Source organism: Bos mutus, chromosome 5 (genome assembly GCF_027580195.1).
Source record: "Bos mutus isolate GX-2022 chromosome 5, NWIPB_WYAK_1.1, whole genome shotgun sequence".
Lineage (NCBI taxonomy): Eukaryota > Metazoa > Chordata > Mammalia > Artiodactyla > Bovidae > Bos > Bos mutus.
Window position 1 is genome coordinate 94584416 of NC_091621.1, and position 20057 is coordinate 94604472.

The window sequence follows — 20057 nt, forward strand, 5'->3', positions numbered from 1 at the left end:
TCACAGTATTAAATGGCTGCCTGACAAAATATTAATGACAAGAATTATTTTTAGAGATTAAAAAAATCTTAAGGCAAAGCTACTGATGACATTTAAATAGTCAACAAATAGGGAAAATTTATTTTGAAAAGGGTAAAATTTTAATGGTATTCAAACATCTATAATAAAGCAAAATATGATAATTCAATATTAACACTAACTCAATAGTTTAGATACAAAATATTTATCTTAAAACCACTAACATAAAAAAAATATAAATGGAAAAGGGAAACAGATTTAGATGAAATCTTTTAGAAATTAATTTGGATATAATGAGATTCACATTGGATATAATGAGTTCACAACTTTAAAAAGTTCTCTCTGAATTACTGAATTCTTGGTCTCTACTTTTCAAGCAGTATTTTACCATACAATTTAAGATGAAAAAGCATCCTCATTTCTGAGAGCAATACTGATTCAAACAGTATCTATCTGGAATAAAAACATTTTTTCACTTCTACCAGTATAATTAAGTGAAGCCAGTGAAGAAAACAGAAAACGGTACCACCACCATTAACTTAAAAGATTTGAATCTGTGTGCAAAAGTAAAGGGTTGTAAATTGAAACAGTGATAGACAATGTTTGCAGAAGGTGGGTGTAAAAACTGGTACACCAAAAAGAAATACCTCCAAACAGGACATACCTAAACTAGAACTTTGATTTATCAAAATTACCTTCAATTTTCTTTCAGTTTAATCATACTAATGTAAAAGTTAAATCCCTTCATGGAGAAGAAATTTAAAAAATACAAGCTGTGGAGAAAAACATTCTTATTTGCATTCTTAAATAACACTACAACAGTATTTTACAATATCATAAAAGGAAAATAAAGTTAAAACAGCCAGTATTTTTTACTTTTTATTAGCAATTATTTAGAGGAGGCAATGGCAACCCACTCCAGTACTCTTGCCTGGAAAATCCCATGGATGGAGGAGCCTGGTAGGCTGCAGTCCATGGGGTTGCTAAGAGTCAGACACGACTGAGCGACTTCACTTTCATTTTTCACTTTCATGCATTGGAGAAGGAAACGGCAACCCACTCCAGTATTCTTGGCTGGAGAATCCCAGGGATGGGGGAGCCTGGTGGGCTGCCATCTATGGGGTTGCACAGAGTCGGACATGACTGAAGCAACTTAGCAACAGCAGCAATTATTTAACCATAATTTATATATGCATTCATCAAGTTAAAGATGTACTTACACTGACACTTCATGGCAACAGTAATATCTATATTGATCCTCAATTTGCTAAAAAATGAAAAGGAAACATTATAATCTAATAATTGATCAGCAAAACATGAGCAATAAAAATCAACTGATCTATGAAAAACTTGGACTTCATACAGAATATGTCAATTACAACTTGTACAGCATTTCATATGGCCAAAACAAAGGCTCTTCAAAAGTAAAAATTCTATTTTGTAATTATTCCAAAAGCCATTCTGACTTACAAGTTTTTAACACAGTATCCTTTAATTTAATGACAAGTTTACAACTAAGAACTCTAAGCAACTCAGAAAAAAGTATTAACCTCTGTTTACATAAATCTTTTATAGACTATGTGACTAAAGAATGCAAAACTTTCAAAATCAAAAGGTAGGAATTCAAAGTCTTTCTTCCCTTATCAAATAAATACCATACATACAGCATTATGCCTGATATGCTACAAATACCACAATCTTTATTCTTTATCATGGACCTATAAAATGGACAGCTTCAGTTCTACAGATAAGCAATGGTGTTTACAGAAGTATAAATAAATGCCTAGCTTAAGACCAGATAACCACTGATGTAGCATACTGGAAATCAGGTCTGTGTGACTCAAAATAAATGTACCAAAATTACTAGAAAAAAAGAAATCTGATTCTTAAAAAGTTTTGCATGGCCTTTTAAAAATCAATGCCTTATTTTCAAATGATCAGTTCAAATCAAATTTTCAAAAAGACTTAAGCACCAAGAATAACAGAATGAGTACAATCAGTATCAGTCCTGTCTGTCCTGTGCTTCCTATCAAAACTTTTTTTCACCCTAATAATTTTCATCTGGTTTCAACATAGAGTATGGATTTTTAGAATTTCATGTAGTCTTAAAGTTGTCTAAAGTTCAAACTGTACTCAAATAACCACGGAGTTTAGGCTCACGAGATTTTATAGGAACCGGAAAATGAAGCCAAGTGGACAGGCTTCTGGACATCCCCACTACACTTGAGGTGAACTACATGACTTCATTTGTAAAGAATAAAAAGTGTTTCATTGGGGCTAAAAAAATTAATAAATAAATAAGAAAAACAACAAACTCCTTAAAAACTAATGGCATTAAGAATAATATTGACATTACAGATCACGAAACTAAGGCCCAAAAGAAGCCAGCTATATGACTTGCCCAGGGTTGCACAGGACCTATTACAAATGTTGGCTGATTGAATTCTCATTGATCTGAAGAGCAAAGTAGTATAAATATTATCCCCATTTTACAGAAAAGAAACTGGAGCACATGCAGATATAGATTTAGTCAGTTCTCGAAAGTCACAAACAAAGTAACTGGCAGATCTGGGACTGAAATTAATATGTAAATGTTTCCTGCTATCTAATGCAACCTATATGTTATAAACCTGTTATCTTCAATCAATTAAAAAATCCAAATGATATGAATAAAGCATGTTTTATTTCCTAATTAAGATACTATTATTTTCAAAGGTTTAAAACTGATGTTTACCTTAAAATATAGTTTATACATAATTTACAACAATCAAGCTTTAAGTATAAACAATGTTACCATAATTTGTTTTCCAGCTCACACAGATCAGTAAGATATTTCACAATCTAAAGAGTAAACAGTCTCAAAACATCAAACAATTTCCATCTTTTCAACTTTTAAGGAAAAATACATTCTGTTCTCCTAACCTTTTTAAACAAATGTATAAACAATCAGAGAACCTCTCTTTTAAAATTTAACCAGTATTCAAATGATTCTAAAATATTTTACCTAATGCATAATGAGAATTTTTCAGGACTATTTCTTCAGAATTAAAATAAACTATGTATAAAACTTAAAACATGTTATTTTCAGAACAATTTAAATCTAAAGGCATTTCAAAAACTAAAAACACTTACCTAGAAAAATCCTTGTCTACTTCATATTCATACTTCATCCATGTATCTTGATATACTGAAAATTCCATTATAGTTAATAAAGCCATAGTGGTAAATGCTATTAGAGAAACTGAGACCAACAAAAAAGAAAGAATTAAAATAATTTTTAAAAGGTGAACAGCAGGACACTGGGATTAAAATTAGCAAAGAATACCCTAATGTGATTGCCATATGAATGAATACTGGAAACCATTTTTCTTAAAATATTATAAATTTTTTTCTAAAACAACTTAAAAATGAAGATTTAACGAACACAAACATTTGCATTATTGAGAAAGCATGTTATTTCTTCAGTATTAAGGACATTTCTCACTAAATGGATCTGTCAAAATTACACAAAGACACAAAACTTTTACCTTTTTACAAATAGCAGTGTCACAGACATGATAAATGATGAAAGTAAGCATAAGTTTCACAACACAAATTTGAAAGTAGTCCCCTCGTAATTAAAAACGGTATCCATTCTGTAGTCCAATTAAAATAACAAAAAAACAGCCTAATTTCTTAGATCTTGAGAGTTCACAATCTGTGCCAGAAAGTCAAATAAAATCTCCCTCTGTACTCACCAAAGTAGATAGATAAAACTCTATCTACTTGGAAATATCACAAATATTTCACTTCATTTTAAAAGATCTAATTAAAAGAAAAAGAACTATCATCTACTTTGACAAAAAACACTTAAAATGAACAGTTGTACTATATTCATTAACAAAAGTTAATCACAGGAGATTAGAAATAGCAACCGACGTACTATAGATTTTACCAAATGAAATGTGAATCTTATGAGAAATATTGTTTTATCAGTTCTTCACATAGAAAAAAGTTATAGTAAATACTGTTATAGTGGCATATTTTTCTGATATATTTCATTATTAATTTATTTAACAAATTCTCTCTGTACCAGGCACTGCTATGAGTATTTTATGAATATTAACTTATTTAATTGCTACTGCAACTCTACCAGGTAAACACTGATAACATCCCCATTTTGTGTAAGAAGAAACTAAAGCATAGACAGGTTGAGGAACTTCCTGAAGATCAAGTAGTTAGGAAGGGGCAGAGGTGGCATTTAAATCCAGACAGTCTGATTCCAAAAGCTCTTAACTTACTATCCTATGATACCTTTCTTCAGTAATGTGAAATTTAAGACTTTTATTATGATATCTAAAGTGACTTACTCTTAACCAAAACAGACTAAGGCAGTTTCAACATCATTAAATAACTTCAAGTCTATCTACATATAAAAATCTTAATAATAATTCAAGAGCACCAAAGCAGTATAACTGAATTAATTTCTTCAGTTATGCTTTAATAAACAGTGCTAAATGCATAGGCTGGGTTGGATGGGTTGGATGACAAAAAGCATAGATAAATAAATTTAAGGCAAATACTGTGACATGAGGACAGACCAGCTATAAATTTACTTCGATGAGTTTAAAGTTACTTTAAAATTCACTGATGAGTTCTTCCTCATAGCGACATTTCTGTAAGTTCTTTTTTTTGAAAAAAAAAGGTTTTTTTTAACCTTTTTTCTTCTTTTTTTCATTGGTGTATAACTGTTTTCCAATGTGTTAGAGTCTGCTGTACAATGACGTGAATCAGCCATATGTACGCATACACTCCCCTCTAGTGGACATGCCTTCACCCCCAACCCTCACTAGCATGCTAACTCAGAAGATGAACTTCCTGAAGGAGTTCTGATTTGAACTGATACTCACCTGTACCCCCACTGGCTGAAGTCTCCACATAGCTCTCAGGAACCTTTGGAAAGGCATCCAGCTCCTTCACCAAACTTAAGGTTTTCCTCCGATTCAGTCGCCTCATCTTCAGGAAAACCTTCTTCTTCTTTCATATAGTCATGCTAAGAAATAAAAAAATGAATAAATGCATCCTTCAGAAAGATTAAACGGCTGATTTTATTTTTAGATAACTCACAAATGTCCTTGGAACAACTTAACAGTCTAATTCCTCCTCAAGGGAAAAAAAAAATGCTTAACACTATTCTTTCTCCACTCCCACCCTGAAAAAAGTACTAATGAAAGGCAATTTACACACACTAACACATGTAACAGCCAAATAATGTGAAAAGTTACTCAATCATATTTGTAATATTGGAATATACAAATTAAAATGGTTATTTTAAATTAACAAAACATACAAAAATAACACATTTCCATTAAAGGATGACAATGAAGTAAAATAGACATGCTCATATATTGCTAACAACAACACAAATATTCACCACTCCTCTTTTCACCAAGTAAATTCCTCTTTTAGGAATGTATCCTAAGGAAAATATATGTGTTGTGCACAAAAATTTCATTATGAGGATATTTCACAAAATTCTCATATCCAATATACAAATTCAGTGAATTAAAAGTTCTGAATCTAGGTAAGCACTGAAAATCTTATAAAAGAAAATACAATAATGTACAAAAATACTCGTAACATGTTAAGAAAAGACTAGAAGGCCATATTCCAGTTTTATTAGAGGCAGGGAAAAAGATATTTGGGAAAAAAACTGAAAGCCTATACACAAAATGTTTTAAGTAGATCATGGGAGAATTTTGTTCTCTCTACAAAATTTTGAACTTTACAAATTATCTAGGAAAAGGAGTACGTCAAGCCTGTATATTATTACCCTGTTTATTCAACTTATATGCAGAGTACATCATGAGAAACGCTGGACTGGAAGAAACACAAGCTGGAATCAAGATTGCCGGGAGAAATATCAATAACCTCAGATATGCAGATGACACCACCCTTATGGCAGAAAGTGAAGAGGAACTCAAAAGCCTCTTGATGAAAGTGAAAGTGGAGAGTGAAAAAGTTGGCTTAAAGCTCAACATTCAGAAAACGAAGATCATGGCATCTGGTCCCATCACTTCATGGGAAATAGATGGGGAAACAGTGTAAACAGTGGCAGACTTTAGTTTTTTGGGCTCCAAAACAACTGCAGATGGTGAAATTAAAAGATGCTTACTCCTTGGAAGGAAGGTTATGACCAACCTAGATAGCATATTCAAAAGCAGAGACATTACTTTGCCAACAAAGGTTTGTCTAGTCAAGGCTATGGTTTTTCCTGTGGTCATGTATGGATGTGGGAGTTGGACTGTGAAGAAGGCTGAGCGCCAAAGAATTGATGCTTTTGAACTGTGGTGTTGGAGAAGACTCTTGAGAGTCCCTTGGACTGCAAGGAGATCCAACCAGTCCATTCTGAAGGAGATCAGCCCTGAGATTTCTTTGGAAGGACTGATGCTAAAGCTGAAACTTCAGTACTTTGGCCACCTCATGCGAAGAGTTGACTCATTGGAAAAGACTCTGATGCTGGGAGGGATTGGGGGCAGGAGGAGAAGGGGACGACAGAGGATGAGATGGCTGGATGGCATCACTGATTCGATGGACGTGAGTCTGAGTGAACTCCGGGAGGTGGTGATGGACAGGGAGGCCTGGCGTGCTGCGATTCATGGGGTTGCAAAGAGTCGGACACGACTGAGCGACTGATGTGATCTGCTCTGATAGTAAAAATATTATTTAAAAATTGACTGCTTGCTATTCTCCTTTTGATCAGTATGCCAACTATATCTAAAATATGCTAGCCATAACTGAAATCACAAATATTTATATAATTTTATATGGCTGATTTATATTAACATGATAGGTGATACTACAAGCATTACCAAAATCAAAGCTGTATTGAAAAAATTAACACCTAACAGAATAAGTCAAATTCTATTGGTTGTAGAAGTCACTAAAAGAAAAGCAGTGTCTAGAAGAAAGCAGAAAGACTTATCTAAAATCTAAATAGTATTAATACAGAAAGAACAGACCATAGAAAGAGTATTCATGGAGAAAAAGGAGACCAGAGAGGTAAACACTGACAGGAATCACAAACACTGCCCAAAAGAGAGCAGGCCCTAACCAGGGGCACTACGTAATCAGCCCATGCAGAACCACGGCCCTAAAGGGAAGCTGAGTGCATTACAGGGCTGATTTCATTTGCTATTATAAACATCCAACTAACTCCCCCTACTGATTCCATGTTTAAAAGTGGCCTTCAGATTATAATTTGGTTTTCATATAGATGGTTTTCCTAAGGAAAAAAATAACATGTAGACAAAAGAGAAGGCAGAGTTTGATTCCCACGATAGATGTAAATTCAGCTTCTGAGTGTTTATTAAGCATAAGCCATGGCTCCTCATGTTTGTTCAACTCAGTAATCAAATTTATTTTCTATATCCACTTAGCAGTAATAGCACCAAGACTGATCCTTCTTCCATCTTTCAAATTTCTACTCATTCTCTCCTACAGGAGTTAAATAATAAATAGGTTCAAGCCACTTAACTTTAAAACAAAACTCTCAAGGCAAGCTCAAATCCAACTCAACTACTGTACAGATCTCTGGCTACCACTTCAGTGTTCTTGCCTTGAAAACCCCGTGAACAGTATGAAAAGGCAAAAAGATATGACACTTAAAGGAATGAGTTGTCTCCATTCATATCCTGAGACTAATTCCTCAGTTCTCAACTAAATTTGCTCTCAACAAGGTCATCAACAATTTCCTTAGTACCAAATCCAACGGACAATTTTGGCCTTAATTCAGTTTTGCTTCTGAGAGAATACATTTTCTCACTTGTTCTTCACTTCTTTTCCTCTTGAAACAGTCTCATACCTTGGCTGAGGTAATACTACATTCCTGATTTGGCTTATTTTGCAGATTCTTCTTCCTCTCAGATTCTGCACTAGGCCCTTCTCTCAACCTCCACACTTTCCCCAAGTGGTCTCCCATCCCTTCCATTTTCATCAACACGTTGATTTCTCTCAAAACTTTACTACCAATCCAAATCTTTCTGCAGACATGAATATCTTTCTGCCTTCTATTATATTTTCATTGGCGCATTGGAAAGACAACTTAGAGTAAACATGCCTAAAAATAAACACTTCACCCTACCAAACCTGTTTCTCCTTCTGTGTCCCTAAATTAATGATGACACATGCATCCAAATGCACAAGCTAGAAACATGGATTTCATCCTTAAACTCTTCTTAAATTTCTCACAATTCTAACTTTTCCAGGCCCAGAGAAATTCCTTACTAGGATCCTAGTCTCAGCTGCCATAATCTATTTCTTCATTGCTTCAAACAATCTTCAAACCTTCGATTCACTCTCTATATGACAGTCAATAATATTTTTAATATAATACATAAAACTTATCATATAAGTTTCATTTTAAAACATTTATATAGGTTCTCATTACATTTAAGGAGTTTGAAATCTATCTATCCCAACATGTTTTACAAAGCTCTGAAAACACAGACCCAACTTACAAAATCACTTTCTATTCCTTAAACACACTATTCTGTCTACTAGAAATATCCTCCCCCTCCTACCCCACCTCTACATTTGGCTAACTTTCTTCATGTCTCAGTCTAAACATCTCTCTCAAGGAGGAAAAACCTTCAATGAGCTCGAACATGAGTTACAGCATTTGCTCCTAGAACACTGTAGTTTTATCACACTATTTCTACCTGCTTGATTGCTCCATAGTAATTTTAAGGCAGGGACCATGGGTAACTTAGCCTTCGTATCTCCAATGCACATGAGGTTACTTGGTAAATATTTATGGAAGGAAGAAAAGAAGAAAGGTGGGAAATTCCCCATTAACATTCATGACAGCACAGCTTTCCAATCAAAACATCCATACTTAGATAAATATGTAAAAACATAAGATCTACAAGTAGAAATTTTTCTTATTTCATTCACTATAGTATATCCCCAGCACCTTTAACAGTGGTTGGCTCCTAGTAGCTACAGCATTGTTGAGCAAAAAAATAAAACTGTGAATTTTCTTTTCTAAACATTCTATGTATTTTAATAAGCCTTACAAATGCTTTCTTATAAATTGAATCTAAGTATAAAGATATGGCAAGCAAGTAGTTGGTTTTCCCAACACTCTAATAATTCCTACAGCCTATCCAGTACTCCTCCCTTAATCATTTAACTAGTGTACTCACTGGCTATCTCCCTCTCCCATTTTTAGTTTCTACAATTCCACAGCCTGACCCAGAGAACGCATAGAGGGCACTCTCATTGGCTCTCCCCAAACCTAGAACAGAAAAGCTGACAACAACAGGCCATGTACCTGGTGAACTGGCGAGGGTCTCACCTTCCCCTCAAGACAGCTCTATTCTACACTTGAGCACCCGCCACTCTGCTGCTCTTATTTCATTCTTATTACCTCAGCACTAATCTACACCCGAGAAATTCGTTCCACCTCAAAAATTGCCAGTCTGCTCTATAGAGCCACTATTTTGATATGAACAAGTCATCTGAAAACTTCTAGTTTTTCTAAAAGCAAGCCTTCTACCTGCTATTTATGAAACTTGACATTCTCCTAGTGGCATTTCTCTTTGAATCCTACTTCTTTTATGAGACTCTCAGGTAAAAAAAGAGCAGGTTTCAACATGATTTCTTGACCATCTCTTCCCTTTTTAAGTCTATCTTCTAATAATAATAAACACACATACTATACAGAATTATACCTAACTTTCATATTATGTATCCGACTCTTTGAGACCCCATGGACTGTAGCCCGCCAGGCTCCTCTGTCCATGGGATTCTCCAAGTAAGAATACTGGAGTGGGTTGCCATGCCCTCCTCCAAAGGATCTTCCCAACCCCGGGATCGAACCCAGGTCTATACTTCTCTCCTTCCCCATCCCATTGCCATCTTATGACACTCAGGCACTCACTCACAGTGATAACTCTTTTATCATGTAAGCATAACATTTATTCTCCAATCACTTCCATCTTAATTCTATACAAAGCCACACACGAACAAGGTCACATTTGGCTCCTCTGAACTTTTAAAATTGTGTGTGTGTTAGCTGCTCAGTCGTGTCCAGATCAGATCAGATCAAATCAATCGCTCAGTCGTGTCTGACTCTTTGCAACCCCATGAATCGCAGCATGCCAGGCCTCCCTGTCCATCACCAACTCCCGGAGTTCACTCAGACTCACATCCATCGAGTCAGTGATGCCATCCAGCCATCTCATCCTCTGTTGTCCCCTTCTCCTCCTGCCCCTAATCCCTCCCAGCATCAGAGTCTTTTCCAATGAGTCAACTCTTTGCATGAGGTGGCCAAAGTACTGGAGTTTCAGCTTTAGCATCATTCCTTCCAAAGAAATCCCAGGGCTGATCTCCTTGCAGTCCAAGGGACTCTCAAGAGTCTTCTCCAACTCTTTGCAAACTCATGGACTGTAGCCCACCAGACTCCTCTGTCCATGCGATTCTCCAGGCAAGACTACTGGAGGAGTTGTCATGCCCTTCTGTAGGGGATCTTCCCAACCCAGGGATCAAACCCAGGTCTCCCACATTGCAGGCAGATTCTTTACCATTTGAGCTACCTGGGAAGCTCAAATTTAAAATTGCTCTGCTGCTAATACCCAAAACACTACTTTTCTTCTCTGAGCAGAAACAATTATCCTTGCAGTTCTTTAATTTCTTGACTAGGGAAAAACCTACTCTTCACTTTCCCTGTGTTCTCAATCCCTTGGATTCCTCCCCGTCATGCAGTTCCACTGCTCCCATTCCCATTGAATTTGCTTCTCCATCCAGCTCAGTTAGCCATTTTCAAAAACACATTTAGAAAGACCCTAGATCAGTGATTTCCAGAGCCACAGGACTGCCATTTTGTCACAAAAGTTTCTAATCTGTACCTACTAAATGAAAAAAACAATAATAATATAAGAATTTTTAAAGTTAAATTTATTCTATTAAAAAAAAATCTGTGTTTTATTCTGAAATTATTTTCCTTTTTTTTTTTTTTTTTTAATGTGCCAAATATCCTTTCTTTGGTGAAACGGTAAAGCAGACAGAAAGTTTTTTGTTTTGTTTTTGGATGTCTTTCTTTAATAAAATTAAAAACTTCAATTCTACATTAGCCCTTAAGCCCAGCCCCTTTCCCTGATTTCTACATACTTTGTGTACTGGTTAACAAAATTTAGGAGCCATTATGCTAGATTCCTTTGCCCAGTGGTTTTCATAATTTGACAATCTCCAGTACCATATCTTCAATTTCTCTCCTATACTGCTGTGTATACTAAAAAATAAAACACGTAAGCTCTACTAAGTCATTGATAACAACTGAGACTCAAACAATGCTTTGAAAAACTGCATAAGAAATATGAAACCAACTTTCATGCTGGAACACAGGCACATATTATCAACACTCAATCTAAGTAATACCACACAGCCAGTATTTCATCATCTGCATCCATGTGAATACAATGAGACTATCAGATGCTTTGCCAAAATTAAAATACAGAATTCATGACACTTCCATGGCTCCATTACATTTAATTATTTCTATAAACAAAAAGGAAGAAAAGAAGAAAGGTGGGAATTGTGGAGACACAATTTACTCCTGCTACTCACACTTTATGAGCTAACTTCTATTTTTAACATATATTTGACAATATGAAAAATATTTAATTGGTTAATACATATGCATTGTTGTGAGGTGAACTATGCCTCCCAAAAGGATACATCCAAGTCCTAATCCCTGGTATCTGTGAATGGGTCTTATTTGAAAATAGCTGGGTTTTCAAAAATACAACTAATTAAGATGAGATCATACCATATTAAGGTGGCCCCAAATCCAATGAGGGTTTCCCTTGTGGCTCAGCTGATAAAGAATCCACCAGCAATATGGGAGACCTGGGTTCAATCCCTGGGTTGGGAAGATCCCTTGGAGAAGGGAAAGACTACCCACTCCAGTATTCTGACCTGGAGAATTCCATGGACTGTATATAGTATATGGGGTAGCAAAGAGTCGGACATCCATGATCAGTGCCTTTATGACAAGCCATGTGAGGATACACAGACACACTGGGGACTATGCCATGTGAAGACAGGTAGAGATTAGAGTGATGAATCTACAAGCCAAGGAGCCAAGGATTGCCCAAATGTTAGAACAGGCAAGGAAGGTTTCTTTCCTAGAGCTGTCAGAGGCAGTATGGCCCTGCTGACACCTTTATTTCAGTCTGGTGGCCTCCAGAATTGAAAGAAAACAAATTTCTATTTTTTAAAACCAGGCAGATGGTAATTTGCTAAGTCAGCCCTGTGAAATTAACACGTCATTAATAAGAATGAGGAAAGAGGTGGAATAAATACTATTCAGGCTGCCACTGAACTTCAAAAATGAAAAACAAAACTATGACTTATCTGTAAATTTAAGCCACTTAATAATACTGCATTAGAATACAAAAGAAAAAATTTATGAAAGATAACTTAGTTTCACTTTACAGCACTAGATATCAAAAAAGGACTCATTCTTTTTACTTTAAAACTTTTTACAATAGAGTAAAATGTTAAATAATTACAATTATTTACACTAACATAATTCAAGCAAATCTAACAACCTTCCAAGTGACATTTTTAAAAAATGTTTACTTGGAAGCAAATAAGATGGCATAAATGTGAGTTCTATGATTGGAAATACTTGGGGTTCTTCTAGGCACTTACTAGCTATGTGACAAATTTGAAAAGATCCTCAAGTTCTCACAATTCTCTATTATAATTTTATTTTAAAAGGAGGGATGGAGACATAATGGTTTACCTCACAGTTTTTAATCAAGATAAAAATGAGTCATTTGACAAATGTCTGTGTCTAATTTTCAAAAGAAATGCAAAGACTTATAAGATAGCTGAGATTTGTTAAAGTCTTTAGGAAGGTGGAAAGAGTATCTGAATTAGTTGATAATACCATGAATAGACTGAGGATTATGTAAATTAATAGAATAAAAGTTGAGAGACATAGAGTGCTGGCAACACAAGTTGGATGCACCTAATAACAAGATGAAGCAAGGTTTGACTCTAGTAACTACTCAATAAAAGCACACAAAATTGAATTAAGAAAGTAAGGAAAGTGTGAAGAAGAGGTCAGTGACAAATGAAATATATTGACAATAGAATGAAGCTCCCCAAAAGCAAGGAGAATGGGTTACCAAGGCACTAGGTCATTGACCTAGACTGTATTAAGACTGCATGAAGTAGTAGAAAGAAGAAATCTGTAACTTAGTAATTAAAGAGAGGATAACAGCTTAAGAAAGCAAGCAGTTGGAAGATGGAGCTTAAGCACAAATTAACCATATAGACTGAAAAGTATAATCAACTTTGGAATCAAATAAATTACTTTAAAAAGCATCTTCTTCTTTCTATATTTTGGCTAAGTACAAAAGCAACATTTTGTGAGTAGTTATAGAAAATAGAAAACAAAAATTAAAAATTAACAAGAGCTAACACTTTGAGCATCACCACCCACCTTCTGAGTCTGGTATTATTACCTCCATTTTGCAAATAAGGAAACTAAAGCAAAAAAAGGTTAATTTATCCATCAGGACATTAAGAGGCAAAATCATAATAAATATTGAAAAACTGTTGAAAAGGATTTGTACCAGGCTGCTACTTTGTTGCAGCCTAAAAAGTAACTTCTATTAAAAATAAGTTTCACCATTTCTTCCAATTAAATCACTAACCCTTTAGGAAATTTATCATTTTTTTTTTTTTTTTTTTTGCTGTTATTATTCCAAGTCAGTACTAATTTCCTCTGAGACTTTAAAGCTTGGAATATTTTTATGATTTGTACCCTGAATTATAACAATCAGCTGTGACTGAATTCTACCATCACAAAGAAAGAAATTCACTCCCTCTTCTCCCCCTAAAGACAGCCTGAAATTTCTTTTTTTCATGTTTTTCCTCTAAGAGACCTGGAATAATTGCAACAATGTGGAGATACGAATAAACAAATTAAGTAAACAAACATACCTACTAGACTCTTTCGTGAACAAACCTGATTCATTTCTTTATAATGGCTGTATACTAGAGTACAGTGAAATATTTAAATACAATTGCGAACAAGTAAATCCCATTTTTAACTGTATCTTTGACTGCTTCTGAAGGCCCGTCTTGCAACATTTTAACAGATATTATGTAACTTTGCGTTGTCCTGAGGGCATTAAATCCTAAATATAAAAGTTACAAGAACGCCTTTTCTCAAACAATTACCTACTAATTCTATATATTACCAATACCCAAGGGTATTCTCTACCACGAGTCGACTGTTACCTAACGAGGGTTTCTTAACTCTCGAGGATTTCTGAAAAGTATTGACACTCGAACCTCTCTCTCCTATAGCATCTCGTCCTATCCTAACCCCTTTCTCATTTTCCTAAGCGGTGCGCGAACCTCCTGAGGAGAGGCTAAGAAGATCTAGGTCTTTCTCAGACAGGGAGCAACTTGCTGCGAAGAATTTGATATCTGTCTGAACGGAGATGGAAGCCAGACACCCGGGAAGTCCGGACACCATCAGGCAGGTCTTTACAACGTGGGACCCTCCTCGCCTGCGGACGGGAGGAGCCACCGGGGCACGGGGCGCTATAAGCAGCAATGGGCCAGGGTCAGAAGCTACGGGGAAGTACCTAAACTCCTTCAAGTTGTAAGACAGCGCAGAAACACTGGACCGGAGAACGAGGAGATTCCCGGCGCAGCGCTGCCCAGGGTCCTGCCAGTAACGCCCCCGGGAAGATAGGTAGAGTGGCTCCCAGGTCCGGCCCGTTCTCCAGAAGAGAGGAATTAAGACCGGGAGCCAATCCTATAACTGGCTCTCACTACTTTAACCACATTCATGCCCTGAACAGCCCTGGAGCAAGCGAGGGAACAGCACCCGGCAGGGTTTCAGTATCTTACCTTGTGTTACGGTCCCAGCCGACCGCCATGTTTCACAGAAGCCCGGGTCGCCCGGGCTCCCATTTACCCGGAAATATCGCGAGAACAGAAGCCACTACCACCGTTGAAAACGTCAACACGGAGTTGGTGAAAGAGCTCTCGCGATATTCCCTTTGCTGACGCCGTGCTCTGTGAATCAAGAGGCGTGGTTCAAATTAAAAGGGTGTGGCTAAACAGAAGAGATTTACATTTATTTCAGTTATACGCATTTGGCTGATACGGAAGTAACTTCTCCAGGGAGGGATTTGTAATCTACCAATTTGGAAACCTAGGGCTTCCCAACTAGCGCGACTGGTAAAGAATCTGCCTGCCAATGCAGAAGACGCAAGAGACATGGGTTTAATCCCTAAGTAGTGAAGATCTCCGGGAGTAGAAAGTGGCAACCCACTCCAGTATTCTTGGCTGGAAAATTCCACGGATAGACCAGCCTGGCAGGCTATGTAGTCCATAGGGTCGCAAAGAGTAGGACTCCACTGAGCGAGGGAAAAGGGAATACACACCCGCATAGGCACGCATACAAAAAGTTAGAGACCACAGAACGAATCTCACGCAGGAATTAACATTTACAGCCCTATATGTATCACTCCTCCAAAACTCTCATGACGTTTTGTGCAGTCTCTCTTTACCTCTTTATTTTCTTCCGTCAAGAACGTTTAAACTTTGCTTTTAAGACCAGGTAACATTTATTAAATGTTTTTCTTGTCTATGGGTTGGCCAAAAAGTTCGTTCGGATCTTTCCGTAATATCTTATGGGTAAATGCAAACGAACTTTTTGGCCAACAATTAGTAGGCTCCATAAGAAAGTACATCTGATCTACAAAGATTCTGATGTACCTATCTATAGGGCAGCAATGGAGATGCAGACATAGAGAACAGACTTTTGGTACACAGTAGGGGAGAAAGAGGGTTGGATGATTTGAGAGAGTGGCATTGAAACAGGTGTATTACCACATGTAAAATGGGAATTTACTGTATGACACAGGGAACACAAAGCTGGTGCTCTGTGACATCCTAGGGGGTGGGACTGGGAGGAAGGTGAGAGGGAGATTTGGGATATATGTATACCCATGGCTGATTCATGTTGATGTGTGACAGAAGCCATCACAATATTGTAATTATCCTCCAATTAAAAATTAAATTTAAAAAAGCACATCTGTCTCCGTCAATCTTATATCACCAGTACATTTCTAAGTACTCAACTATTTATTGAGAAAGAAAATTAATGCTTCATTCAGCTTTTTCTAACACTTGCTATCATAAGAAGCAACAGAGGGGACTTTGAAAAGAACGGGTTCAAGAGCAAGCCCACGTGTTACCAGATTTTGCAGACATTGAGATTTCAATTTTAAGATTAATTGACCAAAAATTCTCACAAAAAGATAATAATTACTAATTCTTAAAGGGTAAATAGCACTTTTTTTTCACCCTGTAAGCAATATTTATATGCTTTACTGTGTGTTTCTCATTTAATCCTCACAATACTATTCACTTACTAGATATGGAAATAGAGATAAGTGGCAGTTAAGTAATTTACCCAAAGTCAAAAAACTAGGAGATGCAGAAAAATCTTGACCACAGAACCAAACTGCCTTTCAAAGGAAAAATCATTTTATTTAATGAATTAACATTTACTGAAATATAAAATTTTACTAAATTTAAAACATCCTAGAAAATAAGGGCAAATAATTTGCACAGATGGAATTTCACTTCCAGACTTTCATCTCAAGATTAGCCCCAAAACTTTAAACCACCTCTAAATTGATTTAAAGCTTAAATTGATATTTAAGAAGAAACATAGTAGGGTGGTTAGGATCACAGACACTGAAGCCAGGATTTCTTGGGCTAAAATTCCAGTTCAATCACTTGCTAGCCTGTGTGACCTTAGGCATATTATTTTATCTCTTTTGTCCTCTTTTGTTTATCTATAAAATGCACAATAATGTCTCAAAGATTGTTGTAAGGACTAACTGAGTTAATATATATCTAAAGTGTTTCTTTTTTTAATTTATTTTAATTGGAGGCTAATTACTTTACAATATTGTGGTGGTTTTTGCCATACACTGACATAAGTCAGCCATGGGTGTACTTGTGTCCCCATCCCAAACCCCCCTCCCACCTCCATCCCCCTCCCATATGCAGCGTTGTCCCTATGCACTGGCTTCAAATGCCCTGTTTCATGCATTGAACTTGGACTGGTCATCTATTTCACATATGGTAATATACATGATTCAGTGCTATTCTCTCAAATCATCCCACCCTCTCTTTCTCCTACAGAGTCCAAAAGTCTGTTCTTTACATCTGTGTCTCTGTTGCTGTCTCGTGTAGAGGGTCATCGTTACCGTCTTTCAAAATGCCATATATATGTGTTAATATACCGTATTGGTGTTTTTCTTTCTGACTTACTTCACTCTGTATAATAGGTTCCAGTTTCATCAACCTCATTAGAACTGATTTAAATGTGTTCTTTTCAATAGCTGAGTAGTTTGCGACATTTTACAGGAAATAGTGATCAAGACCATTCCCAAGAAAAAGAAATGTAAAAAGGCAAAATGGTTGACTGACGAAGCCTTACAAAAAGCTGTGAGAAGAGAAGCTAAAGGCAAAGGAGAAAAAGAAAGATATACCTATTTGAATGCAGAGTTCAAAGAACAGCAAGGAGAGATAAGAAAGCCTTCCTCAGCAATCAATGCAAAGAAATAGAGGAAAACAATTAGAAAGAGAATGAGAAAGACTAGAGATCTCATCAAGAAAATTAGAGATACCAAGGGAACATTTCACGCAAAGATGACCACAATAAAGGATAGAAACCTAACAGAAGGAGAAGATATTAAGAAGAGGCAGCAAGAATACACAGAAGAACTATACAAAAAAGATCCTCATGACCCAGATAACCACGATGGTGTGATCACTCACCTAGAGCCAGACATCCTGGAATCCAAAGTCAAGTGGGCCTTAGGAAGCATCACTATGAACAAAGCCAGTGGAGGTAATGGAATTCCAGCTAAGCTATTTCAAATCCTTAAAGATGATGCTGTGAAAGTGCTGCACTCAATATGCTCACAAATTTGGAAAATTCAGCAGTGGTCACAGGACTGGAAAAGGTCAGTTTTCATTCCAATCCCAAAGAAAGGCAATGCCAAAGAATGTTCAACCTACTGCACAATTGCACTCATCTCACAGTCTAGCAAAGTAATGCTCAAAATTCTCCAAGCCAGGCTTCAACAGTACATGAACCATGAACTTCCACATGTTCAAGCTGGATTTAGAAAAGGCAGAGGAACCAGAGATCAAATTGCCAACATCCACTGGATCATTGCAAAAGCAAGAGAGTTCCAGAAAAACATCTACTTTTTCTTTATTGACTACACCAAAGCCTTTGACTCTGTGGATCACAGCAAACTGTGGAAAATTCTGAAAGAGATGGGAATACCAGACCACCTGACCTGCCTCCTGAGAAATCTGTATGCAGGTCAAGAAGCAACATTTAGAACTGGACATGTAACAACAGACTGGTTCCAAATAGGAAAAGGAGTATGTCAAGGCTGTATATTGTCATCTTGCTTATTTAACTTATATGCAGAGTACATCACACGAAATGTAGGCTGGAAGAAGCACAAGCTGGAATCAAGATTGCCGGGAGAAATACCAATAACCTCAGATACGCAGATGAAACCACCGTTATGGCAGAAAGTAAAGAAGGACTAAAGAGCCTCTTGATGAAAGTGAAAGAGGAGAGTGGAAAAAGTTGGCTTCAAACTCAACATTCAGAAAACTAAGATCATGGCATCTGGTCCCATCACTTAATGGCAAATAGATGGGGAAACAATGGAAACAGTGACAGACTTTATTTTTGTGGGCTCCAAAAGCACTCCAAATGGTGACTGCCACCATGAAATTAAAAGATGCTTGCTCCTTGTAAGAAAAGCTATGACCACCCTAGACAGCATGTTAAAAAGCAGAGACATTACTTTGTTAACAAAGGTCTGTCTAGTCAAGGCTATGGCTTTTCCAGTAGTCATGTATGGATGTGAGAGTTGGACTATAAAGAAAGCTGAGTGCTGAAGAATTGATGCTTTTAAACTGTGGCTTTAGAGAAGACTCTTGAGAGGACCTTAGACTGCAAGGAGATCAAACCACTCAATCCTAAAGGACATCATCCCTGAATATTCATTGGAAGGACTGATACTGAAGCTGAAACTCCAATACTTTGGCCACCTGATGCGAAGAACTGACTCATTTGAAAAGCCCCTGATGCTGGGAAAGATTGACGGCAGGAGGGGAAGGGGACGACAGAGAATGAGATGGTTGAATGGCATCACTGACTCAAAGGACATGAGTTTGAGTAAGCTCTGGGAGTTGGTGACGGACAGGTAAGCCCGGTGTGCTGCAGTCCACGGGGTTGCTAAAGTCGGACATGACTGAGCAACTGTACTGAACTGAATACTTCCATTGTGTATTTGTACCACAACTTTCTTATCCATTCGTCTGCCGATGGACATCTTGGTTGTTTCCATGTCCCAGCTATTGTACACAGTGCTGCAGTGAACATTGGGGTACATGTGTCTCTTTCAATTCTGGTTTCCTTGGTTTCCTGTGTATGCCCAGCAGTGGGATTGCTTAGTCATATGGCAGTTCTATTTCCAGGTTTTAAAGAAATCTCCATACTGTTCTCCATAGTGGCTATACTAGTTGAATTCCCACCAACAGTGTAAGAAAGTTTCCTTTTCTCCACACCCTTGCCAGCATATATTGTTTGTAGATTTTTTGATAGCAGCCATCCTGACCAGCATGAGATGGTACCTCAGCTTGGTTTGATTTGCATTTTACTGATAATGAGTGATGTTGAGCAGCTTTTCATGTGTTTGTTAGCCATCTGTATGTTTTTTTTTGGAGAAATGTCTGTTTAGTTCTTTGGCCCATTTTTTGATTGGGTTGTTTATTTTTCTGGTATTGAGCTGCATGAGCTGCTTGTATATTTTTGAGATTAATTCTTGGTCAGTTTCTTCATTTGCTATTATTTTCTCCCATTCTGAAGGCTGTCTTTTCACCTTGCTTAAAGTGTTTCTTTATCTTAGCTGCAA

At 36.8% G+C, this 20057-nt stretch overlaps 1 protein-coding gene across 2 annotated transcripts in view; it reads right to left on the reverse strand.

Moving 5' to 3' along the window:
- The window catches only part of ERGIC2 (ERGIC and golgi 2), a 43738-nt gene extending 28682 nt beyond the window's left edge, over window positions 1-15056 (reverse strand). The window contains exons 1-4 of one of the 2 annotated variants that reach the window (XM_070371264.1): window positions 14938-15056; window positions 4908-5050; window positions 3151-3205; window positions 1239-1285 (exon numbers count right to left, since the gene is read on the reverse strand). In XM_070371264.1, coding sequence (XP_070227365.1) covers window positions 1239-1285; window positions 3151-3205; window positions 4908-5013 — 208 coding nt within the window. In that variant the 5' untranslated portion in view covers window positions 5014-5050; window positions 14938-15056. Of the gene's footprint in view, window positions 1-1238; window positions 1286-3150; window positions 3260-4907; window positions 5051-14937 lie in introns of both variants that reach the window. The other variant, XM_005894563.2, reaches the window with a different exon arrangement.
- Window positions 15057-20057: the final 5001 nt, after the last annotated feature.